General features: G+C 44.3%; 1 protein-coding gene across 5 annotated transcripts in view; it reads left to right on the forward strand.

The window, feature by feature from the left end:
- The first annotated feature begins 310 nt into the window (after positions 1-310).
- Positions 311-24,995, forward strand: part of SAMD12 (sterile alpha motif domain containing 12) — a 178,813-nt gene continuing 154,128 nt past the window's right edge. Inside the window, exons 1-2 of one of the 5 annotated variants that reach the window (XM_055799673.1) lie at positions 311-474; positions 20,186-20,361. In XM_055799673.1, coding sequence (XP_055655648.1) covers positions 462-474; positions 20,186-20,361 — 189 coding nt within the window. In that variant the 5' untranslated portion in view covers positions 311-461. The remainder of the gene's footprint in view (positions 475-20,185; positions 20,362-24,995) is intronic. The other 4 variants (XM_055799674.1, XM_055799676.1, XM_055799675.1 and 1 more) reach the window with 4 other exon arrangements.

Genomic DNA, 24,995 nt, shown 5'->3' on the forward strand with positions numbered 1-24,995 from the left:
TGGCTGCCCCACTCGCAACTCGCGGTGACCGAAATACCGCGGCAGATACACGCCGGTGCGCCCCGAAACGCCGCTTTCTGCCGGCGGGGTGCCCGCGCAGCCCCTTCTCCCCGCACCGCTCGGCGGCCGGCGCTCCAGCCCTGGCAGCCCAGCCGCCGCCTGCCCCCGCACCGCTCTCCCTGCTCGGCAGGTAAACGCGGAGGCGACCGCCGCCGCCAAGCCCCGCAGAGCCCCGCGGGGAGGCGCGGGGTGTCCCTGCGGCGGCGGGGGGAGCCGGCGGGCCCGGGCCCGGGCCTACATTTCCCAGGGAGCGGCGGGGCGGGCGCGGTCCCGCCCGCCTGTCAGCGGGAGCGCTGCAGGTTGATCGCCGCGGCTGCAGATGAGCGGAGCCCGCGCGCGGGCGGGGGGGCAGCGCCTCCGGGGCCGGGCCGGCGGCCGGCGCACTATGCGAGGCCGGGAGGATGGCGGTGGAAGGTAAGGGCTGCGCGTCCCGCTGCCCGCCGCCCCCGGGGTCCCTCCCCTGTCTCCTCCCCCGGGCACTCACCTGCGCCGCGGCGGGGCCGGCCCGGCTCGGGAGGGGGACCGTGCCCGCCGGCGGGGCCTGAGGCGGTGGCGGTGGGGCCGCTCTCTCGCCCGCCGCGCCGGCCTTGCCCCCGGACCCGCCTGGCCGCCTCCCGCGCCCCCCCCCCCCCCCCCCCCCGCCCCCGGCCTGACGGCCCCCGGCGCCGCGGCTGCCCCTGAGCCAGGTGGCGTGAGGTCGGGCCGCAGCGGCCCGCGGGAGGGGCGCCCGCCCGTGAGGGCCGGCGGCGGCGGCGGGGGAGGCGGCGGGGGCTGTCGGCACAGCCTGCGGCAACCGGAGGCTTCGGTCCGGCAACTTCCCGGCGGGGCCGGAGGTGCCGCCTCTCCCGGCGGGGGCGGCGGACCTGCGCCGCCTCCCTCCGAAGTGGCCGCGCTCGGCCCGCCGGGCGCCTTCCCTGCCCCGCCGCCCGTCTCCCGCAGGAGCCCGGCCGCCGCCGTCCCTCCGTGCCGCCCCTGTCCCCGGGTTGCCCTGAGGCCGTGACACCCGCGGAGCTCGAGCAGCCCCTGGCCGCCCCCCTGCCTGGGTGCAGGGCTGCGGGCGCCGGAGTGGGCTCGGCCCCCCTTCCCCCCCGCAGGAGATGCAGAAGCCCAAGGGCCGGGCTGAGGTGCTCAGCTCCGGGGGAACGGGAGCTGTGAGGTGTACGTGAGGTGCCCGGTTCCTGGGGAGGCGCTCGGTAACGGAGGTGGTGCCTACCAAGAGCTGGAAAGGTGGACGCTTTGCGAAGGTCTTCCAATAGATGCTGGGCTCCTGCGGCAGGCTGATGTTGCTGCGTGTTGCCTTTCCATGGGACTTTCGGGAAGTTGGAGGAGCGATGTGACTAGGTGTATGGGAAAAGGCAAATCCACTTGCCTGCTCTCTGCTTCCAAAATTCACTTGCTTTTCTACTGCTTTAGACCCAGGCATTGAGAATCCTGGGATTCGTGTCCTGCCTTGCTTTCTTCTGTGCCCTTGGGGAAGTTTCAGAAGTCCACAGTGTGAAAACCAGCTGTCTGACCCCTCTCCAGCAACTAATTTGGGGTATGCTGGTTTATTTGGCGTGTTTATCTTGAAGACCACCTTGAGCTTTGTCTCTCAGGTACGCTGAGACCTACAGTTCCATCACAGACCACTTTATTGCTGAAAATCCTAGCGAAGCTGTCTATTGCCGAGTACCCAAGTGAGCAGTGCAGATGCAGTCTAGCAAAAACTTGGGCTTACTAAAGGCAGTGGACAGCTTAGTATCCCTGAAAACCAGCTGCTTAGGCAAACTCAAATAAAGGTAAGCAAAACCAATATGTCTCAAAGGGTGTCTGTGTACATCCAAAGTTGTCCATGTTTAGCCATAAGCCTCTTCATGAGTTAAACAGATTTATGCACAGGCTCCTTTGTTGAATGGCAGTTTTGAAGACTGTAATGATGTTAGGAAGGAAGGTAGTGGTCCTGAATAAAAGCATTGCTGCTTTGGTGGCAAAAACTTAGAAATGTGAACTGGGCATGCGTGCCTGGTAGTGGGTAAGTAAGTAAATGAAATGGACTGCCATGCACCAGATGGTTCATATGCCAGCAGCAACCCCTGTTTCAGTGTGCTCTCTAATGTCATCTTCCTTTATTCACTTGAAGTCCTTCTCAGTCTGTTTGCTAGTTCTTTTCGGGTCTGTAATAATTCCTGTCATATCTGCAGTGCCTTCCATCTGAGAATCTCTAAAAGCTTTGTAAATATTAATGAAAGAAAGCTCTGCTAAAGCTTTGGGAAGCAGTGCCTTTCCCTTCTCCTGAGATGGGATTTTTTTTCTTTAACTCCTTCTTCCCATTTCCTTCCCCCAGGACACATTGCTGCTATGGTCTCTCAAAACAGAGCTTTTTTGTCTGTATGTTCTGCTTCCCTCACATTTTGGTGTTTTCTGCCTCAACTTTTTTGCCCTTGCATAATTGTATTACCCTTACACTTGCACAGCAAGATGACTTCTTACTTCTTCAGCACAAGTAGCCATGTGGCTGTGGTTACTTTGTGTGCATGTATCGCATGCCACATCTAAGGCCTTTTCTTATCCATCATTTTCTGTTGGAACTATACCTCTTTATGTTACTGTGCTTAAAAGCATGCTTTTATCTTAATGCATCTTAGCATCATAGAACAGTTTGGGTTGGAAGGGACCTTGAAGATCACCTGGTTCCAACCCCCCTGCCATGGGCAGGGACATTTTCTACTAGACCAGGTTGCTCAGAGCCCCATCCAGCCTGGCCTTGAACACTTCCAGGGATGGGGCATCCACAGCTTCTCTGGGCAACCTGTGCCAGTGCCTCACCATTCTCACAGTAAAGAATTTCTTCCTTATCTAATCTAAATCTACCCTCTTTCATCTTAAAGCCATTCCCCTATCACTACATGGCCTTGTAAAAGTCCCTCTCCAGCTTTCTTGTAGGCCCCCTTTAGATATTGAAAGGCTGCTATAAGGTCTCCTTGGAGCTGTCTCTTCTCCAGGCTGAACAACCCCGACTCTCCCAGCCTGTCCTCACAGGAGAGGTGCTCCAGCCCTCTGATCATCTTCGTGTCCCTCCTGTGGACTCGATCCAACACGTCCATGGTCGTCTTGTGTTGGGGGGCCCAGAGCTGAATGCAGTACTGTAGGTGGGGGTCTCATGAGAACGGAGTAGAGGGGAAGCACCACCTCTCTTGACCTGCTGGCCACGCTTCTTTTGATGCAGCCCAGGATATGAATGGCGGCACGTTGCTGGGTCATGTTAAGTTTCTTGTCAACCAACACCCCCAAGTCCTTGTCCTCAGGGCTGCCCTCAATCTATTCTTTGCCCAGCCTGTATTTGTGCTTGGGATTGCCCTGACCCAGGTGCAGGGCCTTGTACTTGGCCTTGTTGAACTTCGTGAGGTTCGCATGCTGTATTGGAGCAGTGGGTTTGAGCCGTGTTCTTTTAATGAACTGTGACTTTTGGTGAGTAACATGGCATTACAGCTTCTGGTTGGGAAGCTGAGAGGTTACTTGTCCCTCATGGCTCTGATCACTGCAGTGTGCAGGTCCTACTCTAGTCAAAAGTAAAGTTGCTGTCAAATCTTCTAAATTGTTAGTTTTGTAGAAAAATGCCTATTTGCTGAACTCAAGATGTCTTAGACTCGGGAAACACAGGCTGCCTTCCCCCCCCCCCCCCCCCCCCCCCCCCCCCCCGCCCCAGGTTGTTTGATTTGTTTGTTTTCATTGGAAGAACATTTTCCTAGTGTGCTGCTCGGGATCTGTACCTGCTGTACATTGGCTCTTAAAGCTTGACAGTAAGGAAAGCCCTGAAAACCGGTTTTAAGCTGAGGTTGTTGGGCCTTCCAGTCTCTGTGGTGGTCATCTGAGAGCTTAGCTAGGATGGGCTTCCTGGGTCTTCAGACTTTTTTATAGCTTTTCTATGGCTGGGCCAACTGGCTTCTTGTGCAAACTCACAAGTTGGCTGGCTCTGGGATGCAACTGGCAGGGAGTGGAGAGGTCCCTGGGGCACAAGGGAACCATGGATTCTGGAGCATGGGAGTTCCTGGCTGGAGCCAACATCTGCTGCCCCACCGGGTCTACCAGCTCTAGTGCTGTTCTGTGAAAACTTCTCAGTTTCAGCCATGAAACTAGAGACTTTTTTTTTCCTGCTTTCAGAAATGCTCTGTGTGGCTGCAGTGAAAATATTTTGTATCTTCTAGTTAGTGGAGAATCTTTGAAAAATTGTGATTTCATTTTATCTATCAGCTGTTGAAATCTTCCTTTAATTTGATTATTTTAATGCTGTCTTAACATGGAGTGCTGGAGCTTAGTTATGGCAACAAATCCAGTGGTTTACTTAAGGAAAATATCCCGAATTTTTTACTGGGATAGCTGACAGCAGTGGATTTGCAAATATGAAATAGGAATTTGGAGGATAGTTCAGTTCCTTGCCATGTAATACATACCTGGATGCCCCAAAAGAGACTATGTAGACAGGGAGGTCCTTTGGGCTGCGTAGTACCAATGCTTTCTGGTTGATGAAAGGATTGGTGTGTGTATGGGGAGAGGGAGTTTGCAATCCTTAATGTGAGCCCATCTAGATGGGAGCACTGCCAAGGTAAGTCTATTTTTAGACCTAACAGTTTTGACAATGTTCCTTTAAGTACTTTTTTTCCCTCTAGTAAGAATGAAATAACTAGGTCAGAGCCAGTAGAAAAAGGCTTTTGATCTCTGCAACAGTGTTCTCAATTTTTATTTTTTCCTTTTTGCTCTTGTGCCGCAGAGTTAAAGGGGAAGAGAGAAATGATGATTTCTCCCCCCTTCCCCCAGTGTTTATTGCACAGGGAAGTGAGAGACTGATAGCACCCACCAGATAATGTATGCATGCAGTTCTGTTGGATCCCCTGCAGGTCTTACCTGTGGTGTCTTTGAGGTTCCTGAGCAAAAAAGTGCTAATTATATGTTGGAGTTCTTTCATAGTAACTGTTTAATGCAGTTTGGTCTAACTCCTTTCTTGCTGTGTATAGGCTTTGGAAGGTGCATACATACGTTTGTTGCTGGTCTCCTGAAAAGTTTATATGAACTTCTACCATCCTATGGCTCTTCTGTAGTGGGCTTGTGCTATTGATACCCTGGATCTAACTACAGGAGAATATTTTTTTGCTAAGTGGAGCCTTGCTGACATAAAATGATAGTGACTCTGGCCTTTTCCCTTGATAATCCTCAAGGGCATAAGGGACTTAAAGGATGTTAGGGCATTCTGGGCTGTGGTATCAAGGTTAAACCACTGCAAGACTGAAGGTATTTGCAACCTGTAATGAACTTCTGTCAACGTGATCCTCTGAGTATCAGCAATGTGGTATACCTGGGTGGAAAGCCTTCAGTGCCTAGCCAGCTCCAATGGATATTGAATGCTGACGTGTGTCTCCTCAGAGATGAGGTAACAGTGAGTTTTTAGATGTGCTATGCCAACTCTGCCAGGAATGTTAAAGCAAGTTCACGACCGTCCAAAAGACAGCTTTGAAGCAGGTTTCAGTGTAGGTACTTTTCATGCTGTTCCAGGGTGTGCCCAAAAGTGAACTCTTTTGACAGGTATTCAGTTATTCAATTTTGTCTCATTCCTACACCCACTCCAGGCTCAGACTAGATGTCTCCACATCTAAGTTTCCAGGGAACGTGAGGTAGTAGATGAGTTTTCAGCACACATTACTTGTGGAGCAAAGAAGTAACAAACCCTGTCATTCAAAAAGAGCATGTGCTTCCATCAGTGCACTTGTTTTCTTCAAGTTTCCAACCACTCCTTAGCTTGAGGGACTCAGACGCATGGCTTGGAAAGAGTTGCCAGTTGGAAGCAGGGCTGAGATACGCATCTACCTCTCCAGCTGAAACTGTCACGTTGGGTCATAGCAGAGTAGATGGATAACGCTAGTGGTGGGGTTGCATACAGGACAGAGAAGAGTAAGACCTGAACTCCAGCCTTTGGTCTTGGTAGCAGTTCTGTATGTTAGGATGTCATGCAGTGACCACTTACTGCAAAAAGGAATCAGCAGTTATGGGATTCCAGACTGGAACATAGATCTTCTCCTATCCATGCTCATGTGGCAGCCTTCTTGTTGGACTGTAACATCTATATCCTTCTTAATTTCTCAGCAAGAGCACAACTTTTGAAGATGGAGCTTCCCTTCTTGACATGCTGCCCCCACCCTCCGAGCACCCCACAGTGTGCATACAGCTGGGTGGCACCGTGTGTTCCTCTGCTTAGTAAAGCTTTTCTGTCTAGGTTGCTGCATTTGAAAAAGCAGTTGATTGCACCTGTCTTTAACAAGATAGCTTGTTACTGATCCCTCTCCAAAGGAACAATGTAGCTATCGAAGGCCAGGAGTCTGTTTTGGACTGCAGGTTCTCATTTGAATGGGTACACTCCGTTCCTCGGGCATCTTACCGGGATGCTGTGAGCTGACCTTCAGAAGGTGTGTTCCACTGTGGGAACTGGAGGCTCAGAAATAAAGCTGTTGCAACAAAGAATGTCACTGCACTGAAGTTTTTTTGGGTGTGTTCAGACTGAGTGGGGAGTGGATGTGACTGCAGGTTATGTGGTCATTTTCCCTTCCCTGCTTTTAGGAATGAACTTGTACTGGGCAGTTAGCAAGATACAGTATAGGCTTGGTGTGTCACTGCATTTCCCTTGGATGAAACTTGGTTGTAGGGTGAGAGTGTACCTGGAAACTCAGAACTGCTTTCAGGTCAACCAACTTAGATACAATTCTGTGAGTGTTTGGCCTTACCCTTTAAAATACTTTGAAGACTCCAAAGCTCAAGGAGGACACTGATTAGTAAAAACTGGCTGTTCCAATGCAATCAAATCCTATCACAAGGATCAAAATTGTTGGGTGGTGGTGATGTATGAGCAAAGGGAAGGAACGGTGCTTTGAAAGTTCACTTGCTTTCTCCACCAAGAAGAGAAGGCAAGCAAGCAAATGACAAGAGTTAGACATTAGATACATTTCCTAACATACTACTGGAAAGTATTGACAAAGTCTGTAGTGATGTTGTAAGTTCCCTTGTTTACTGATTAAATTAAATTAAAATTATAAAATAGAATTCCTTTTGAGAGTTTGTTTTTTGTTTTTTGTTTTTTTTTTTTTTTGGTTTGTGTGTTGTTGTTTTTTCCGCACTGAGATGTCCAAGTGTGGTGAGTAACATCCAAGGAGGTTGTGTAGCTTTGTTCCTCTGTTTTACAGCTCAGTGTATGAGGCCAGGGCAAGCTGTTTAGAGCCAGTCTCTTGTGCTACCCAGTATTACTCTGTCACCAGGGTTATGGCAGTATAGCAGCAGTGAGAAGCTCAGAATGAGGCGCTGTAGCCAGGTGGTGTTGGAGATGCAGATTGGAGCAGGTTGTTCATCTGATAACCCTGGAGATGTTTCTATCCAAAACATCGTCCGTGCAGGCTTAGCTAATGAGTGCGGATCTAGCTATCTAGGTAGCACCATAAGTTTCTGTTTTGCCCATTGGACTGCAAAAGTGCTACAGCTAGTTTGCAGAGGTAGTAGAGCTGTTGGAGGGCAACCTTTCAGTGCAAAGTATTGAGTTTCTGGGTTTCTTAGGGATACTGTGTCTGGTTCTGGTGCCAACTTTGTGCTGCCTTGGCTGAGACAGCTTTACCCTTTTATGCTTATCTCTCTGGTTTCTCTCTTTTTGTCCAAACTGTATGATTTCTGATGCCAGGACTCCTCTTTCTGTGCACAAGAGATACTCAGAGGTTGGGACCGAGCAATCCTATTGTGGGTTATTTCTAATGAAAGCTGTTGCCTTTGAATGGACACAGGTATACATTCCTATGTTTGCACAAAACATGCAGAGAACATGGAAGTAGTAGTTCTGGAAGATGCCAAAGGCAAAAGTGGAGAAAACTGCTAGAAAATGGAGTAATTTTGAAGTCTTCTGAAACTGTCTGGTTGGTGGTGGTCAAAATAGCAAATAGGATTTCAGGAACTATGAGGAAGAGCTCAGAATAAGGCAAGAAAGTTCTTTGGTTTTGTATCATTGCATATTGCTCTTGTATTTTGAATGTTCCATGGAGTTTTGCTTGCCACACCCCAAAAAAGGGACAGGACTGGAACCAATACAGAAAAGAGCAGTCAGCTGGTCAGAGAGATGGTGGAAAAAAAACTTAGGTCACACCGCTGAGCAATGAAGCTGTAGGGTTTTGTGCTTAAAATAAAAGGAAATAGTTTTTCCTGTAACACACGGTTCCCCAGTGCAGTTTTCAACCTCAGGTCATTCCTGACCTGCCAAGGAAGGATCAGTTAATGTGTACCTTGCTCTCATGCTGTTTTCTTAAGCAGTGGCATAAAGGACTAGACTTTTAGTCTGACCCAGCCTGATCACTTTTATGACAGTCTAGATAATCTTGTGCGTATCCAGAACAATTTCATTTGCCACAAGAGCTTGATTTGCATCAAGTAACTTAGAGGAGCATTCAGCCAGAACAACCCAGAAACGCAGAGAAGATGGGGAATTTGGCGCTGAGCTATAAGAACATTGACAGGATTATGATATGTAAGGTATGTAACGCTCTTTTTCCCTATATATAAGAACTGATACTGCTCTGTAAGAGGAACTGTCTGCTATGGGACTGGGGGTAAGGAGGGGTGCTGCATTAGGCTGCAGCTGTAGAAATCCCATCCTGGCAAATACCAGTTCCCCACAGCAGGCAGGGTTGGAAACTGCCATACTGACCTATATAAATGAGGTGAAATGTCTGAGACCCTCAGGAGCGCCTGAAGCAGATGAGATCTACAGATGTCACCCTGACTGGCTTCTGCCTTGGGTAGGTTGTATGTTCCCTCACCTTTGCATAGGGTCCTCTTTCTCTCTCCAGAAGTGTCTGGTGGCAGAAGGACTACAAAGAGAACAATGAAGGAGTTGCTGTCAGTATCTGCATGTTCTTTGTGCAGTGTGAGCTAAACCTGGCATTAAAGAGCAGGTTCATTACTCAGAACAGCAAGAGTTCACCCTAGTATGTGCTACTTCTGCATGAAGCAAGCAGGTGGGCAAGGGGACTGAACTTGGGCTGAAGTGAGCTCTGCATTCAATTACAAAATCTAGTATGCTTGCAAGGAATATGTGACTGAACAGGAAAAGAGCATGAGGATGACATTTGATGTGGATTGTAGCCTGTCTTCAGTGCAGTCCTATCCATCTCTATGTAATGTGGAACCTTGCTAGCTCGTGCTCTTCAGCTGAACATTCAGATCACTACTACTTTCAATTCCCCCACTGATTTGTGCTCCTCTGACCTGTTTTTTCTCCCCCCCACCCCCAAGGGGATTTTAGTTGAGGTTATTTGCAGAGAAGCAAATCAACTAGTAAAAGCAAGAGAGACTTTTAATAATGCCATTTCAGAAACATAAAGAATTGTAATGTGTGTAAATAGAAGCTTTTTCCTTAGTTTCCCTCTGCGTGCTCTCAGCTAACATTTTGTTGCTACACAAATCAGCTGGGATACTAGAGTGAGTAGGATACAGTGAAGCAGTAGGAGGTGAAGAATTCTACTGGGGGAAGGAAAGAGGGCATTTCCAGGCTCTTCAGTTAAATGTGCAAGGGAAGGGGTAGACTTGAACAATGATAAAGGAGGTAACTTTTAGGCAGTTGAGAGAAAGCCAGGGATGAGAACAGAAGTCAACTACCAGATTGCAAACTAGTTATGCTAGTGAGAATGAATAAATATATTTTCCTTGCATTTTGATGACTTAGTGCATCACTCATGTGACAAGAAATAAAGCTGGATCCACAGCTGAATTGCAGCCATTTCTGTGCCACATGTTGAGCAGACGCCAGCTTTCATGAGTAGGCAGAGGCAGAGGTCTGTGCTGCAAGTGTGGGATAGCACACCTCTGATGCCGTAATAAAGACTCAATCTGTGTGTGTCTGAGCTGTTCTTTGTATGCTGGATAGGCTCACTAGTGTTTAGAAAAAGTTTCTGATGTAATGCCAGCTGATTATAGAATTGAATAGTAGTGCTATTAGGACTTGAGATGAGGCATTCTTAGAAATATAATTTTCAGTGGAGCGTGACGAGCTAATCTCCTAAGCAGTGATTGCAAGACAAGTGTCTTCCAGTAATAGTGGAACTAATGAAGACCTGTTTCTTACCCAGGTGTGTTCTTTATCATTTCTGTCTACTTCCTCTCCATAGTCACTGTGAAATCCTCAGAGGGCAACAGTGGTACTTAGCCTGGAGTTTGCCGAAGTCAAATGTTAACTGACAGTTGCAATGTATGGTGGATACTTTTCCTTCATAGAGAGCATTACGTTAGGTTTCTTCCTCTCTATCTGCGCAGTGACTTCCCCCCTCCCTGCTACTTAGACTTATCTCCTGTAGCACCCTCTTTGTTTGCAAGTCTGTACATCTCACAAACTTTAAATCCAGAGGAGTTGCTTCACTTTTCAGAAGATGCTTTGTAAATGCTCACACAAGCCTTTTTGTAACAGAGGATGAGATTAGTTTGCAAAACAAATTATCAACTATTTTGTACTATAACCCACTGCTCAAATTATGTTCCTGTGTACACGTGATACATGTTACTTACTGACTGTTACTACTTTGTTCACTAAGATCCCTTTTTCTCTGAGGTAACTGCATAGCTCACTAGTACTCTTCTTTGCCAGTATTCTCCTCTTCATTTCTACCTGTACAGGACTAGTGGTAGACTTGCCTTACTTATTCATTGAATTTGTCCATTTTTCAGTGATCCTCTCTGTTGCTAGTGTGAATTCAAGAGCTGTTTGTACCAACTGTACCTTTATTAAAATGGAAGGAGGAAATGCTTCAGAAATAATTTGGCTGCCTGGTCATTGTGTCTGCTCTTTATCATGAAATCCTATTGCTGTTTCAAAGGCAGAACTTGCATAGCTGAGGCTCCAAGGTCTGTCTAGCACAGCAATAATATGCAGGCTGGTTCCTGAAGAGCAGGTGTAACAGAAATTGTCTTTTATGTTTACAGCATTTGCTAAAGTCAGTGAGGTAAGAGATGGCAAATGGATATCACTGTACATAAAATAAAGAGTTTCCAGTAGGAGAATTGTCAAAAATGCGCAAGTAAATTTCTTAGCTGAGTAAACTTAAATATACATATATGTCCTGGTGGGATAAGGGTCTTAATCCTCTTCCCACTAAGGTTGTTCCCCTTTCTTGTTCTGTAGAGAGTTAAGGAGTCTTTCTTCTCTCTGTATACTCAAGATGTGCATGGCCTTCAATCAAATTTTGTTCAGTTTGATTCCAGATGAAGCTGCTAAGTTACTCATTCTGGTTTCTTGATATATTTCTGATGCTGTACAAGACTCTAGCATTAGCTACTTCTTGCAGCTGAGGTGTGTGCAAGAGGTGTGTGTGTAGTGTAGTAGATAGACTCATGCTTCTTCTCTTTGTGTATTTGGCTTCAGTTCAGGGCACTTTTTCAGTGTTTCTGGAGACAGGGAACAGCTTGTAGAAGTGATTGGCTTGGTACCGTGGGATGACTGCTCAGCTGCCCAGCTAGAGATGTTGGGGGATAGTTGCATCAGGAGTGCAGTTACTTTAAATTTTGTCACACTGATGATAATTCTAAAGGGAAAAAAAGAGGGAAAAGCCCTGTAATTTACAGTTACAAACTAAAACGAACACCCCTTCTCTGAACACTTTATTCCCTTCTGCCTCTATCCTCTTCCTACACCTGTCTCCCCTTTGCTCTGCCCTCTCTGCCCATCTTGACCTGGTTCAATGTCCACTTCCTTGCTGCAGAGCTGTCTCTTCTCTTGCCTGTCAAGGTACCACCCAGCTGGAGGCCATGTCCCACTGCTTAAACAAACTCTTGGTTGTAAAATTCGTATATTGCAATTAGGTAATTAATAGTCATGATAAAGAAAGGCTAGAAAGACAAGCAACTCGCTGGAGGGACCTGAAGGTACAGCAGCAGTGTGTGGCGGTGTCTGCCAAGCCTTGCTGTCTATGTCTGAGCTTTGAACTCAAACCTACAGGTACAGCTCATCAGTAGCAGCAGTTTACAAATACCCTACAGCTCAGTACTGGCCTAGCTTTGGCACAGCCTATTTGTAATTGCTTAATGTTGATTTTTGGTGCTGACCAACAGAAGCAGATAGCTAGACACCAATATTACTTCAGCTAAGTACTTTGGGACTTCAGCCTTTTGCTTTACTGTGGAAAAACTTTCTGCCCAATAAAGTAGTCAAAATAATCCTAAATTTTATGGTACAAAGTGGTACCAACTGTTCAGGTCAGACAATCTTTGAAATAATCTCATATTTTCTAGGGATTTTCAGAGTTTCTAATGAAGTACAAGCTTTCGGAAATATGGAGCGGTTTTGCTTGTGCGGATCCTCCTTGCTCATTTGGTCAGTGTGAGCAGCCATCTCAATCTGGAACAAGATCTGGGTATTCTCAATGTGAATGTCTTCTTTCTGATCAACCCAGTTAAAGGGGGTTGTGAATGATGGCAAGCAAAAAGCCCCAGGGGTGTTGTTTGACTACTCAGTATTGAAATGTAGCATCTAGAAGTGTATAGAAGTCTGACTGAAAGCACTGACTGCAAAATTTGATGTGGTTACGGATTTGATTTGCTTTTGACAAAGAACTGGGCAGAGCTGGAAGGAACAGGTCCAATGAGAGCTGCTGTCCAGAGGTTTTGTAGGATCTCCTTGTCCTGGAAATAACTTTAATCCTCATGACCTTTGTGGACTTGAAATGACTGTAAAGATATTTGGATCCTTTTTATAAGATCCCTGCTATGTCCAACTTGAGTTTGTTAATGTTCCAGCTGTACAGACTAACTTCTGTTTTTTTCAACAACGTGGCATTATATGGTGGGAGTAGCAGGTGGATTGTATAGACTTACCTCTTAGCATTGTGCAGCTAAGCCTGTGGCATGAATACATAAAATGTAGCTTGCACGTTTGCCAGTATTTGACATGTGAAAGTTTTCTAAGGATTGTTAGAGGTTGGATGGGTATCTCCCATGCCTGCTTTTAATCTCCAAATAGCAAAAGCTAGCATATGACTGTGATGCACACAGAACAGGGCACATGAGTAAGAAGATGCTATTTTTACTCTATCACTTTTTAGAATAGAGCAATTGTACTTGCCAAATACGCGTTAATGTAGCCTTAATTGATCTGCTTAAAATTTTAAGCAGCTAACAGTATTCCCACTGAAACAAGTAGTTATGAAATGTTTGATGTGGTAGGCAGTAGAGTGCATGAAGGTAGTGATTGATTATAGATTTGATTTGCTAAGCCTTGAGCCTACAGATGGAGAGACAAAGACTTTCCATCTGTCCGTGCAAAACTTTGGAGATATCAAGGCTGTGTTTTGAAGAGTGCCTTCAGGCTTTTCTCAAGACAGTATTCATAGAGTACCCTCTAGTAAAAGGCAGGACTTGCCCCCATATGCTAGTAACTTACTATGGCTCTCAGTGACTTTTGTGTACCATCAAGCGTGCATAGACAAGCTGTCTCTTGGCTGCTTGCCATCTGGGAGGCAGGCCTGCATGGGAGGGAGATAGAAAGGGGAGCGGAGCATTCACGTTGCCCTGCGAGCTCTCCTTTCAAACTGCACACATGCTGTAAGGAATCTGCATGGGCAGAGAGCTTGGCTCACATGTATGAGCTTCTGCAGGGCAACAAATTCTCTTGCTCTGTACAGGTGGAAAGGGCTTGGGTTTGTGTTCTAGCATGTGGAAAAAATACACTGTGCATTACATTAATTTTGTTCTTTCCCTGCTTTTTTAGGACAGACGTGGTCATTTTTCCATTTTGGGTGCTCTGCTTACTATTTTCTCAAAAGTTTTTGACTCTCATAACCTGGCAGATCTCAACAGTCCTTTCTTTAATGTTCTGGAAGAGTGGATATTTTTCCTGTAGATTCAGCTCAACTATTGAGCTAGGAGTACAAGAGCACTTAAGTACCTTTGTTTTAAATAATAGTTTGTTTCGTAAATGTAATCTATGGATCTATGATGTTTTGTCTGCCTGTACCATTAGTCATGTGGTTGTTGCTGTGCAGTCAGAGCTGTGCAGAACATCTACCCTCCCGCCCCAAAAGAAAACAAGTTCCCACCACAGAAAGCTTTCAGTCCAAGTTAGGTGGCAATTGTTGGGGAGCATAAAGAGAAACATGGCATTAATCAACTGTTGGTTGGGGGTTTTAGCAGGGAAGGGAGAAAGTAAGCACTCAGAAGCTGAAGGAAGGGGTTGTATTACTGAGACATATGGATGATATATGAATATTGAGATTGTATGGAAGAATATTGGAAGAGGTTCTGTTTCAAACTAATGATACTGTTGGTATCTAGTGGTATTAGGCTGATACTGTCGGCTGATTTGGAGGTAGGGTTTGGTGTCTTGATGGAATTTTGAAGTCTGGGAACAATGAGGTGCATTTAATTTGGTAGAGTGAAGAGGTGCTGAGACAGTAGGGATATTGTCAAAGTAGTGGTGTGGGAAAATGGTCTGAATGCAGAGGGTGGAGTGAGCTAGTGTTAGCTAATACCAGGGTAATGAAAAGTAAGAGCGTGGACAAGTATTTTAGCAAGAAACTACTTTGTAAGTAGAATATTTTTCAGACGAATGCCATAAAGTTCTGAAAGAGATTTAAGAAGAGTCAGCAAAGAGGGTCACAAACACTGGGTTGTGGTAAAGGTTTTTTTCTGTAAGAGCTGCATAGACTCTGTTCCACAGGACTGTAACCCTGGGTGCTGTCAGCCCTCCACCCCCTTTAGTTTTGCATACTTGATCCTGAGTTTAGAGCTGGCCTTAACTAGCTAAAATTATATAAGATGCTGATTTAAGAAGAGAATATGTTGTTACTGACCAAACGTTGACCTCTTTCCCTGCTTTTAACAAGTCTTGAAGGGAAGCAATTACGGTTTGTATTGACATTTAAGAGAAGGCAAGAGCTCCACCTCTGTCTGAGATGTATGTATGTATGTATTTCTGTGTGGTAAAGGAAATAACAGACCCATGCAAGCAAATATGCTTTCCTTCTTACCCCCTGTGTTGCCGAGAGTTGGAGGCAACACGACAGGAAAACAATAGAGCTGGCTACCTGAAGGTGGCTCATGACAAAGAGATTAGCTTTGCCGAGTAACTGAGATACTTATCTTCACCTCTGCTTTTTTTTTTTTTTTTTTTTCTTTTCCTCCTCCTGCCCTTCAGTCTGCTTTCTCCCCATGCTGAGGCTCTTCTAGGTGTGCCTTCCTTAAGTAACAGATTCGGTCCAGGTGTATGGGAAGACGAGGCCGTGATGGGGTGAAGGAGAGAGATGAACTCCTTCCTTTTCTTTCTGCCCCTAGGAAATAAAAAAAGTTGTGTTGTGTCCATCCCCCTGCCCAATATCAGCAACTTGGGGAAAGTCATGCCTGAGGCAGCCTGTGTTTCTTTTAACCAGTCACCTCTTTTCAAGAAAAAGGTAACAGGCCTCTCCGATTTCTTCTCTCTTTTGTATCCTGAAAAAGCCCAATGTAAAGCATTGCTGAAATGCTAACTAACATTCATTACTCTTGAAAGAATGATGGGCTAAGAGCTAACTAACATCTTGCCATGTGATTTATTTCTTTTTTTTTAAGCCATGCAGGTAATGCTTATAGAATCATAGAATTGTTTAGGTTGGAAAAGACCTTTAAGGTCATCGAGTCCAGATGTTAACCTAGCACTGCCAAGTCTGCCACTAAACCATGTCCCTAAGCGCTACATCTACACGTCTTTTAAATACCTCCAGGGATGGCTACTCCACCGCTTCCCTGGGCAGCCTGTTCCAATGCTTGACCACCCTTTCAGTGAAGAAATTATTCCCAATATCCAATCTAAACGTCCCCTGGTGCACCTTGAGGCCATTTCCTCTTGCCCCATCACTTGTTACTTGGGAGAAGACACCGACTTCCACCTGGCTACAGCCCCCTGTCAGGGAGCTGCAGAGAGCAACAAGGTCCCCCCTCAGCCTCCTTTTCTCCAGGCTGAACACCCCCAGCTCCCTCAGCCGCTCCCCATCAGACTTGTGCCCCAGCCCCTTCCCCAGCCCCGTTGCCCGTCTCTGGACACGCTCCAGCCCCTCCGTGTCCCCCCTGCAGTGAGGGGCCCAACACTGAACACAGGGTTCCAGGTGCCGCCTCACCAGTGCCCAGTGCAGGGGGACGGTCACTGCCCTTGTCCTGCTGGCCACACGATTGCTGATACAGGCCAGGATGCTGTTGGCCTTCTGGGCCACCTGGGCACACTGCTGGCTCATGTTCAGCTGGCAACTGACCACTCTGCCCAGGTCCTTTCCTGCTAGACAGCTTTCCATCCCCTCTTCCCCAAGCCTGTAGCACTGTGTGGGTTTGTTGTGACCCAAGTGCAGGACCCGGCACTTCTCCTTTTGTAACCTTATACAACTGGCCTTGATCCATCGATCCAGCCTGCCCAGATCCCTCTGCAGAGCCTTCCTGCCCTCCAGCAGATCAGCATTCCTGCCCAACTTGGTGTCATCTGCAAACTTACTAAGGGTGCACTCAATCTTCTTGTCCAGACCATTGATAAAGGTATGAAACAGGACTGGCCTCAACACTGAGCCCCGGGGGGGAACACCACTTGTGACCGGCCACCAACTGGTTGTAACTCCATTCACCATCACTCTGGGCTCAGCCATCCAGCCAGCTTCTTACCTAGTGAAGAGTAGACCTGTCCAAGCTATAAGCAACCAGTTTCTCCAGGAGAATGCTGTGGGAAATGGTGTCAAGTGCTATACTAAAGTCTAGGCAGACAACAGCTTTTCCCTCATCCACTAAGCAGGTCGGTTGCCTTGTCACAGAAGGAGATCATGTTAGTTATTATGCTACCATGTTATCAGAAATCTGGATCACTTGTTCCCTGTAATGCATGGTAAGTCAATGCTGTAACCCAGAAAGCTCTCCTTGGCCATCCCCTACCATCCTTCTCCCTAAACTGTGTTGTTTGGGGGCACTGGGAAGGATTGCTGCTGAGGTGTGTTAGCATTTCAAAGGCATGTGCAGGAGTCTTCCTATTCAGCTAGGCAGGATCCTTGCAGAAGGCATATGGAGAGATTTTTGTGGACTGCATTCCATACCAAGTGTCTTGCTGCTAATTTCCAGTCCCTTGCTGGATCAGGGTGTGCTGCAAGTACTTTTACAGGTTGGTTAGGGTGTCTTCATCTCCCACTTTTTGTGAAGGAGGGATTAGTTTGGATACTAACTAATCTCCATCCTCTTTGGGCTGTGAAAAAATTCCTGTCTTGGTGGATCGCATCCATCTTTTCTGTGGTCTGGAGGATAAGCAAAGTAGTCATTAGTAATTACTTGTTTCTTTCAGGTAGGTAAATATGATCTAGAGGAGATAGATAATGGTAGGTGGATATGATCAAGGGAAGAGAGAATGTCTTGGTGTATTAAGATACACTGATGTAAACATAAACCACAAAATCATATCGCTTTGAAACCTCCTATGGGAGCTGAAAAGCCCCAAAGACTCCCTTCATCATAACAGCTTGGCAGGCTCTGGATAGCTCCCCATAATGGCCATACAGCCAGAGGGGTGAAGCCCGTTAGCTTCACTGCAGAAGTAAAAAAGATTTTGCATTTTCACTGACACAGAAAGAGGTCCTGCAAGGGAAAAATCAAGCGGCAGCTGTGTTCAAGTTCAGTTTCAGTATAGCTTTGTAGCCACGACACAAAATCCAGGAAGGGGTGCATACGGAGTGCACCTAGAAATAAGGACTCAAAAGTTAAGAGACTCCTCTGCTAACGTTGTTAAGGTTTAAGTATTTACGTTTTGGATGACTCGGTGGTATGGCTGGGAAAACCAGTAAAAGGAAAGGATTGACTTGAAGACATTAATCTGTTTTTTCTCTTCTCACCAGTGAGAGGCAGTGCCAGAATGATGGGATTTGGGTTTACGTTGCATTCTGCCAACGTACAGAATTGGTTTGAACGAGGGAAGACTTGCAAGAAGAGTTGCAGCTAGACTTAGGGGAAAGCTCCTTAGAGTTGGCTTGGGAAACAAGGCTCTGTAGCAGCTCTTGAGGTATCAGGAAGAAATTGCAGATGCCTGCCCTACTAAAATGAGACTGAAAGATGACAGGTAGGAACAACAGCTACAGAGACTGCTGCAGACCCCTTTTTGTTATGTGCTTTTTTCCCTATTGAAATAAAAATGCTCTTGTTTTTAGAAAACTGGTGCCTGAAGGTGAAACCCAGGAGTTCCCAAAAAAAACTCTCAGAGGGTTTTCAGTGTTTCCAAATTAAAAACACAACTCTGTATGCAAGGCCTAAGCAGGTGGAGGATTCCTTTTGAGAAAGAAGGGTTTTTTAGCTAAAAATCCTTCTTCTGTGGTGGTCCCTGGTGTGGCCAGTAGAAACTGTGCCTCATCTCCAGACGCTCTGCATTGTTCGCCTCTTCTGTTTCCTTACCCAGAAGATCTCAGCAGAGCTCAGCTCTGGACGTGGTGTAGTCTAGTGATTCCTCCTTCTCTTCCTCTCATGCTGTCTGCTAAAGAATTGACTATTGGAGAGGGATCTCTGTCTTCTATATACCTGTAAAAGATATCCAGGACTAATCCTCTACAGCTGCTCACAGTGAGACTGAAATTTAGTGCCCTTCCTGGTTTTAGTTTCATTTACTAGTTTTCTGTGGGCCAATGACATATTTTTCTATTTGTCTGCACAAAGTGGCTGCAATTTGTAATAAAACATGTTGTAATTATTTACTGCTTTCCATCACTCAGTGTTGGAATGAATTGTCCCTTATAGTAGTCTTTTGACTTAAAGACAGGAGATGTTTCCATCCCTAGCTTGCAGACGTAGGTATTGTGGTGCTTGCACAGATCACTTACCTTTCAGAATTCTTGGGATGTTTTTAAAAATCCCAAGGAGAAAAGGCCAACTTCTTGGTTTCTACTTTAGTTCTTTTTGGCTTCTACTTTAGTTCTGCACCAAGGAATTGCTGTAATTTAGGCTCAAAGTTCTCAATTAAGACTTTGGGAATGGTTTTTCATGAAGGTGCTGTAGTTGAAGGACCCTGTGCCTTTTCTGGCAGCTTGAGCCTGTTCTGTGAGAGGCTTTCAAGGGCTGATATGTAGCTGGGAGAAACTGGCCATTCGGAATCCTTCCTCTGCTCCCCACCCTTTGCTTCTAAGCCAAGCAAGAGTGAAAAGGCAGATTTTATTTTGGCTCTAAGTTGTGTTTTAGGTTGCTATTCAGGTCTGTCAAATATTGCACCGCAGTATCTGAGCGAAGTTCTCTTGTGTACAGGGGAGGTTGGGACCATTAATTATGGGTAGCACAGGTAGTGCCGATACCCAGGAACACGATTGCAAAAGTCAAATAGTTGCATGAAGGGGAAGTTGCCTCAAGATTCACAGGTTTTAAAATCACTACACATGCCAAGAAAGTTGTTAAGGCTACTCTCTATGTGAGTGGTGAAACTGAAATTTCAGACAGAAAACAATTAAACTACTACCATAGTTTCTAAAAGTGCATTCTGTGGTGGGGTTTGCATTTGTTTTATTTTTTCCTCCAGCTGCTTTCCTTATTCTGCTGTCATTAGTCCACACCTCATTCTATACTCAGTACATCCCTCTTGCTTGTTAGGATGGTGTAGGTGGTAATTTGCAGCGGTACAAAGTGCTGAAGGAGAGATAATCAGCTCGGTAAGTCATTATTCTGTGCAGAGACCAACTTGCTGACTTGCTCTCCCCAGCTTACTTATCCTACATCGTTTAGGACCTAGAATTTTGTAGTAATTGAAAATGTAATATAAAAACTATAAATTGCTTGTCTAGAAAAGGAAATAAAGGCATGATTGAATGATGAATATGTGGGATATATTGTCCTATCCTAGTAAAAGCTGTAAGTTGAGGGTCTTCAACCCTCAGTAGTGAAGCACAGTTCAACACAGTAGCCTGTACTAAATAGCATTATACAGCACTGCGTTGCCTCTCATTTTCTTTCTCAAATACCTCACCCTGAATCCATGTTAAGGTACAGACAGTTCTTTTGCCATGATCTGACATAGCTCTGGTTACCACATGGCACTTCTTAGTTCTTTGATAAATGTTTGTAACACTGGGTTCTTCTTTCCTGAGCAGTGTTTTCTTTCTCATATTTTTTTCCCCAGCTATTCATTGCAATCTGAATCCAAATGGTATTGATCACCCTGTCCCCACAGAAGGTATTAATCTGCAACTTGAAGGTGAAGGAGTTGAATCGCCCTCTGTAAAGAACAGTAGTACTCCAAAAGGGTCGGAGTCAAAAGAGACACCTAAGAGACAAGTGGAGCCAGAAATATCTAAGGTAGGTAGGACTGGGTTCTTATTTATGTTGGTGAGTCTTAAATAATCCAGGCTTCTTGAAGTTCTGGCTACTGCTTAAAAAGCATTTATCATCCTGTTAAAAGACATACAAAGGTGCAAAAGTAAGTGTCTGACGAAGTGGGTGTTACAGAAGCAAGATATTGTGGCAGTTTTAGCCCACACACATCTTGGACATCGTGCTATTTTATTTATCTCTAGATGAAGATAATTAAAATAGCGGAATCTCTCTTTTTCAGGCACAGTGGAGACTTTTTTTTTCCAAATGACTTGGGTAACAAACAGAATGGGAATAGTTACGTTTTTTTGGAGTGTTTTTTGTTTGCTTGTTTTTGTGTTTTTTTGTTGGTTCCCCTCCCAGGGGGCAGGTAAAGGAAGGAAAAGGTTCTATGGATATATGAATATATGGATTTTTACATGGATGATTGATTTTAATAAAATGTTAACTAATTTTAGGTAAAATACCAGGTCAATTCTTCCAAGTCTGGTATGTTGGTGAATAAATGTACTTCAGAGGTGAATTCCTGAAGACAAATGAAGTGTCTCTTCTCATTCATAAGCTGCTGTTTCTTGTTTGTGTGCAGCACACATGATTACCAAGTGTAGGTGAATATGTGTGCTCCAAACACTGTACTTTGGGTATAGGACAATGATTTGTCATATTAGATAGGCTTTTAACTAAAATGAAAAATAAGAGAATGTTTTTTGAAAAAATTGGGAGAGATTCTTTAAAAGCTTTATTGGCCTTTTTGATCTTCAAAGGCCTAAACCCAGGGGTTTGGGGATGGTTTCTTCAGAGTTGAAAAATGAGTTTTTACTGAATCTGACACTTTGGGAGTTAATAAAGCAAATAAAATGTGTCCTTCCCCCCCCCCCCCCCCCCTTTTTTTTCCCCAAGGTCCAAAAAAGGCAGTAACAATTAATTCAATGACTGTATAAATATTTCCTTTTGTCAACAGTACAATAAGCATAACAAATAATACACATACAGTTGTGATGTATTTAATTTTAAAAATAAAATAGCATTAAACGTTTTGAGTAGTAGCCTTGACAATAGAAGCTTGGTATGAATTCTCCATTCTGATTTTTATCTAAAATAACTAGTTTAAAATGAGTACAATTTAAACTCATTTCTTTCTGTCTTAAGTCATTGAACTAGATACTGGACAGGTTTGCATTGATCAAAGTCACCGCTAACTTGCAGTCTGTTCTGTGGTCAATTACCAAGCAAATACATTGCTGATTTCTCTTGAGCCCTTGGAGAACAGATTTGTGCTTATTGCTTTGAATCATCCATTTGGTAACAAGACTACCAAATTTTGGATGGGCTTTGAGACAAAACTCAGCTAATAATACATTTACCCAGCTTTTTGTGGACAAAGGCAGGCTAAACCTGCCTGTGTTTCATCATCACTAGATGAAAATCTGGCCTGTGTTGAAAGCTAAGTAGGTATGTTAAGTTCAGAGAAGACCTTACAGGCTTGCATATGAAGTAGTTAAATGACGCAATGGGGCTTCCAATTGAGAATGCACTCGCGTCATTGACATGGAACACAGGCAGATCAAGCTGGTTGTTTACAAAAGACCCATCCTAACAGAAAATCAGTGTGTATTATATCAGTGATTTAATGTAATGGAGCCTGTTTTTGCTGTCTGAGCTAGACTTGTTGAATTGATGAATAGAAAACCATTTCCAAAGCTGTCCCTGCTGGAGATTTCTGGGGAAAAGGGCAAGTGTAGTGCTCTCAGAGTAGTAAAGTCAGCTATTGGTTTCTTATGTCTGATTGCAATAGCTTTATTTACAAAGCTGGGCATGGTTCAGATTTAAAAGCAAACAAACCACCAAACAAAACTGAAAATTTTGCTTGGTGGAATAAGCTTGGTATAGTAGTATCAAGCTAGTGAAGTGGACTCTCTTTTCTGAATGTATTTCTGCATTGTTAGTAACTTTTATGTGTTGTATTAACTTAGTGATGTTTTTCATCTGGATTCATATGCTGTAGCCTGAGGTGGCCTGTCTTTTTCTGGCTTGCTCTGCCTTAAATTTAAAAATCATGTTGCTTTATTCTCTAAAATATGAATATAGAGTTGAGTTTGTGTGGCTTTAAGAGTTGAATTAAGCTGTTATTATGAAGCTTATCCAGGCAATCATATCTGTACACTGGAAAGATGAGTGGGAATAGAGCAAAATACTCTAACAAATTTAAAAAATAAAATACTGTGGGCAGATCCATTTGTTTTATATTTCCTCATTGCTTAGTTGCTTTTAAAAAGGTTTCTTTGCAATCCTATGTATTAAAATAATACTAACACATATCCACAGTGAGACATACATTGCACAAAGCAATGCAATGTATTGAGTGGATTTTAAGATACCTTATAGACCATCTTCTCTGCTTTCAGCTTTCTAATTTGTCTTCATTGGGACCAATTCCAGCACTTTAAACTCCTGGCTGCTTTTAAGGTTTTGCTGTCCAAAGAATAAAATAAAATCTCCTTTCTAATGAAGTGTGTCCTTCTTTTTCTGTCCTCAGCTATGGACTTGCATAGCAGTAGTAGTAACTCCTGGACTACAGATAAAATTCCTATTTATGCAGCTACTGTAATGTAAAGAGGGGAGTACAAGTGGTTTTTTTCTGTGTTTCGGATGCAGACAGAATAGTCTGAGTGAAGGATTGCTTATTTAGAAATTCCTGATGAGTATGGAATCTAATTTTTATAGTATCATCGAGGTAGAATTTTAGCAGAAAATGGAACAATGATCTTCATCTCCCTTAGCTGGTTCCCTAAGGCATCACCTTGTTACAAATGTAAGCAAGTTCAGAAAAGGCCAAGATTATTCATATCTAAATTGATGTGCATGATCCAGTGAGACCCTGATAATGTACTGGATGTCATACCAATTAAGAAAATTATATGAAGTGTAGAAATACTTACTTTTTATATATTTGTTTTAAAGTGTGTATTGATGGATATCTATACGCTTTCCTGGTCAGTAATTGATTTTTCAGTATTCATAAAAAAAATTCAAGCAGTTAACTGGACAATTAAAGAGCAGAAAACTTCATTGGAGAAAGCAAGGATGGTTTTTAATATAAATTTTAAAATGTTCTTTAACTAACATCTATTCTACATCTAACCTCTCGTGTGTATTTTCATGATTTTTTTTTTTTTTTTTAATGCTACTTACCACTCATGTCTGGTCTGTTTGGTTTTAATATCATAGTTATCTCTAGATAAACACAATGAGTAAGGACATTTGGAGTTACAGAGTAGAGTTCTATTAAAAATTTTGTTTGAAAGTTTTACTGTACTTCTGACACTTCTTTAATAGAAGGTGACTTTCCCAACACTATTCAGAAAATGATCTCTCACAGAAGTATTAAATTTTATCAAGGCTTCCCACATGTTGCACTCATAAAGTGCTGTTCATTGTGAGCATGAGACCCAAATCTGGTCTGTCACTTATTGGAAGAAGATTATTTGTTCATGGAGTTTTGATTTGTAGGTAAGGTGTGTATATCTGGTGACACGCTTTGCCTCATTATGTGGTAGCAGCAGTAGCAAATAATAAAGGCTTTTTAATAGCAACCACTACAGTTAGACCTTTTTATCTTTTGTTGGCAATGGCAGATTTTTATCTGACTCAGAGACAAATTATCAGTCCTTTAAAATGTGCATGAAAACTATGAAAAGAAACTGGTAAAAGAAGTGAGAAGCTTTTTTTAATCTTGCCTTCCGTTGATAAGTGCTACATAGCCACCACTAGACTATATTTTTTGGTTGTAGTGAGTGCATTAATTCTTTTGGTTGCTTTTGCTTTCTTAAAAACAAATCCTTTTCTCAAAATGACATTGAACAGCAGTGAAGGGCTGACTGAACTCTGTAACAGGAGGGTGAGAATTTATCTTGGCTTACTGGGCCCAGTTCAGGACTAATTGAGGTAGAAGCAGCTTCTCTGGCTTCCTGGGGAATTCTGCTCTGCTCAGGAAGTGTTTGGGGTCTTGTGTGGCAAGTGTGTGATAAAATGTCCAAGCGCAAAAGAGTGAGGTTTCTGAATAATAAGGGTGTTCTAGAAGTCTTCTTAGAAATATAAAAATGTTTTGTCCGTTATGTAAAAGAAAATAATAATAAAATAAATATATATCTAATCCTGGTAGTGTTCTCTAGTGAGAGAATAGAAAAAGTAATTTTCTAGAAGAATTCTCCAGGTTTTTTAACTAGTGGCTTCTACTTCAGTGTTTATCGTTTTGGTCAAGCTTATAAAATGTGCTGGATGAGGAAAACAGAGCGGTGGTCCTGGTGAATGAATATGATGGATGGAACAGACATACATTCATCAGCATAGCTGCTTGGTATTTCCCCCCTCGTCCCGCCCCCCCCCCCCCCCCCCCCTTTTTTTTTTTTATTTGTTTGCAATTGGTTGAGAAACACCAGTGGCCACTGAACTAGGGCAGTGAGGTTTTATCATGTTTCTTTGTCTTCCAACTGTCCCCCTCTTGTGAAACTTTCGGTGGCCCCATGACATGTGACCAAGAACCCAGATGGGAGTGACTACAGTTAGAAGGTTCAGCATAATGCCCAGCTGGGCTCGTCCACCCCTCCATGCTTTACTTT

This window comes from Falco peregrinus, chromosome 3 (genome assembly GCF_023634155.1).
Source record: "Falco peregrinus isolate bFalPer1 chromosome 3, bFalPer1.pri, whole genome shotgun sequence".
NCBI lineage: Eukaryota > Metazoa > Chordata > Aves > Falconiformes > Falconidae > Falco > Falco peregrinus.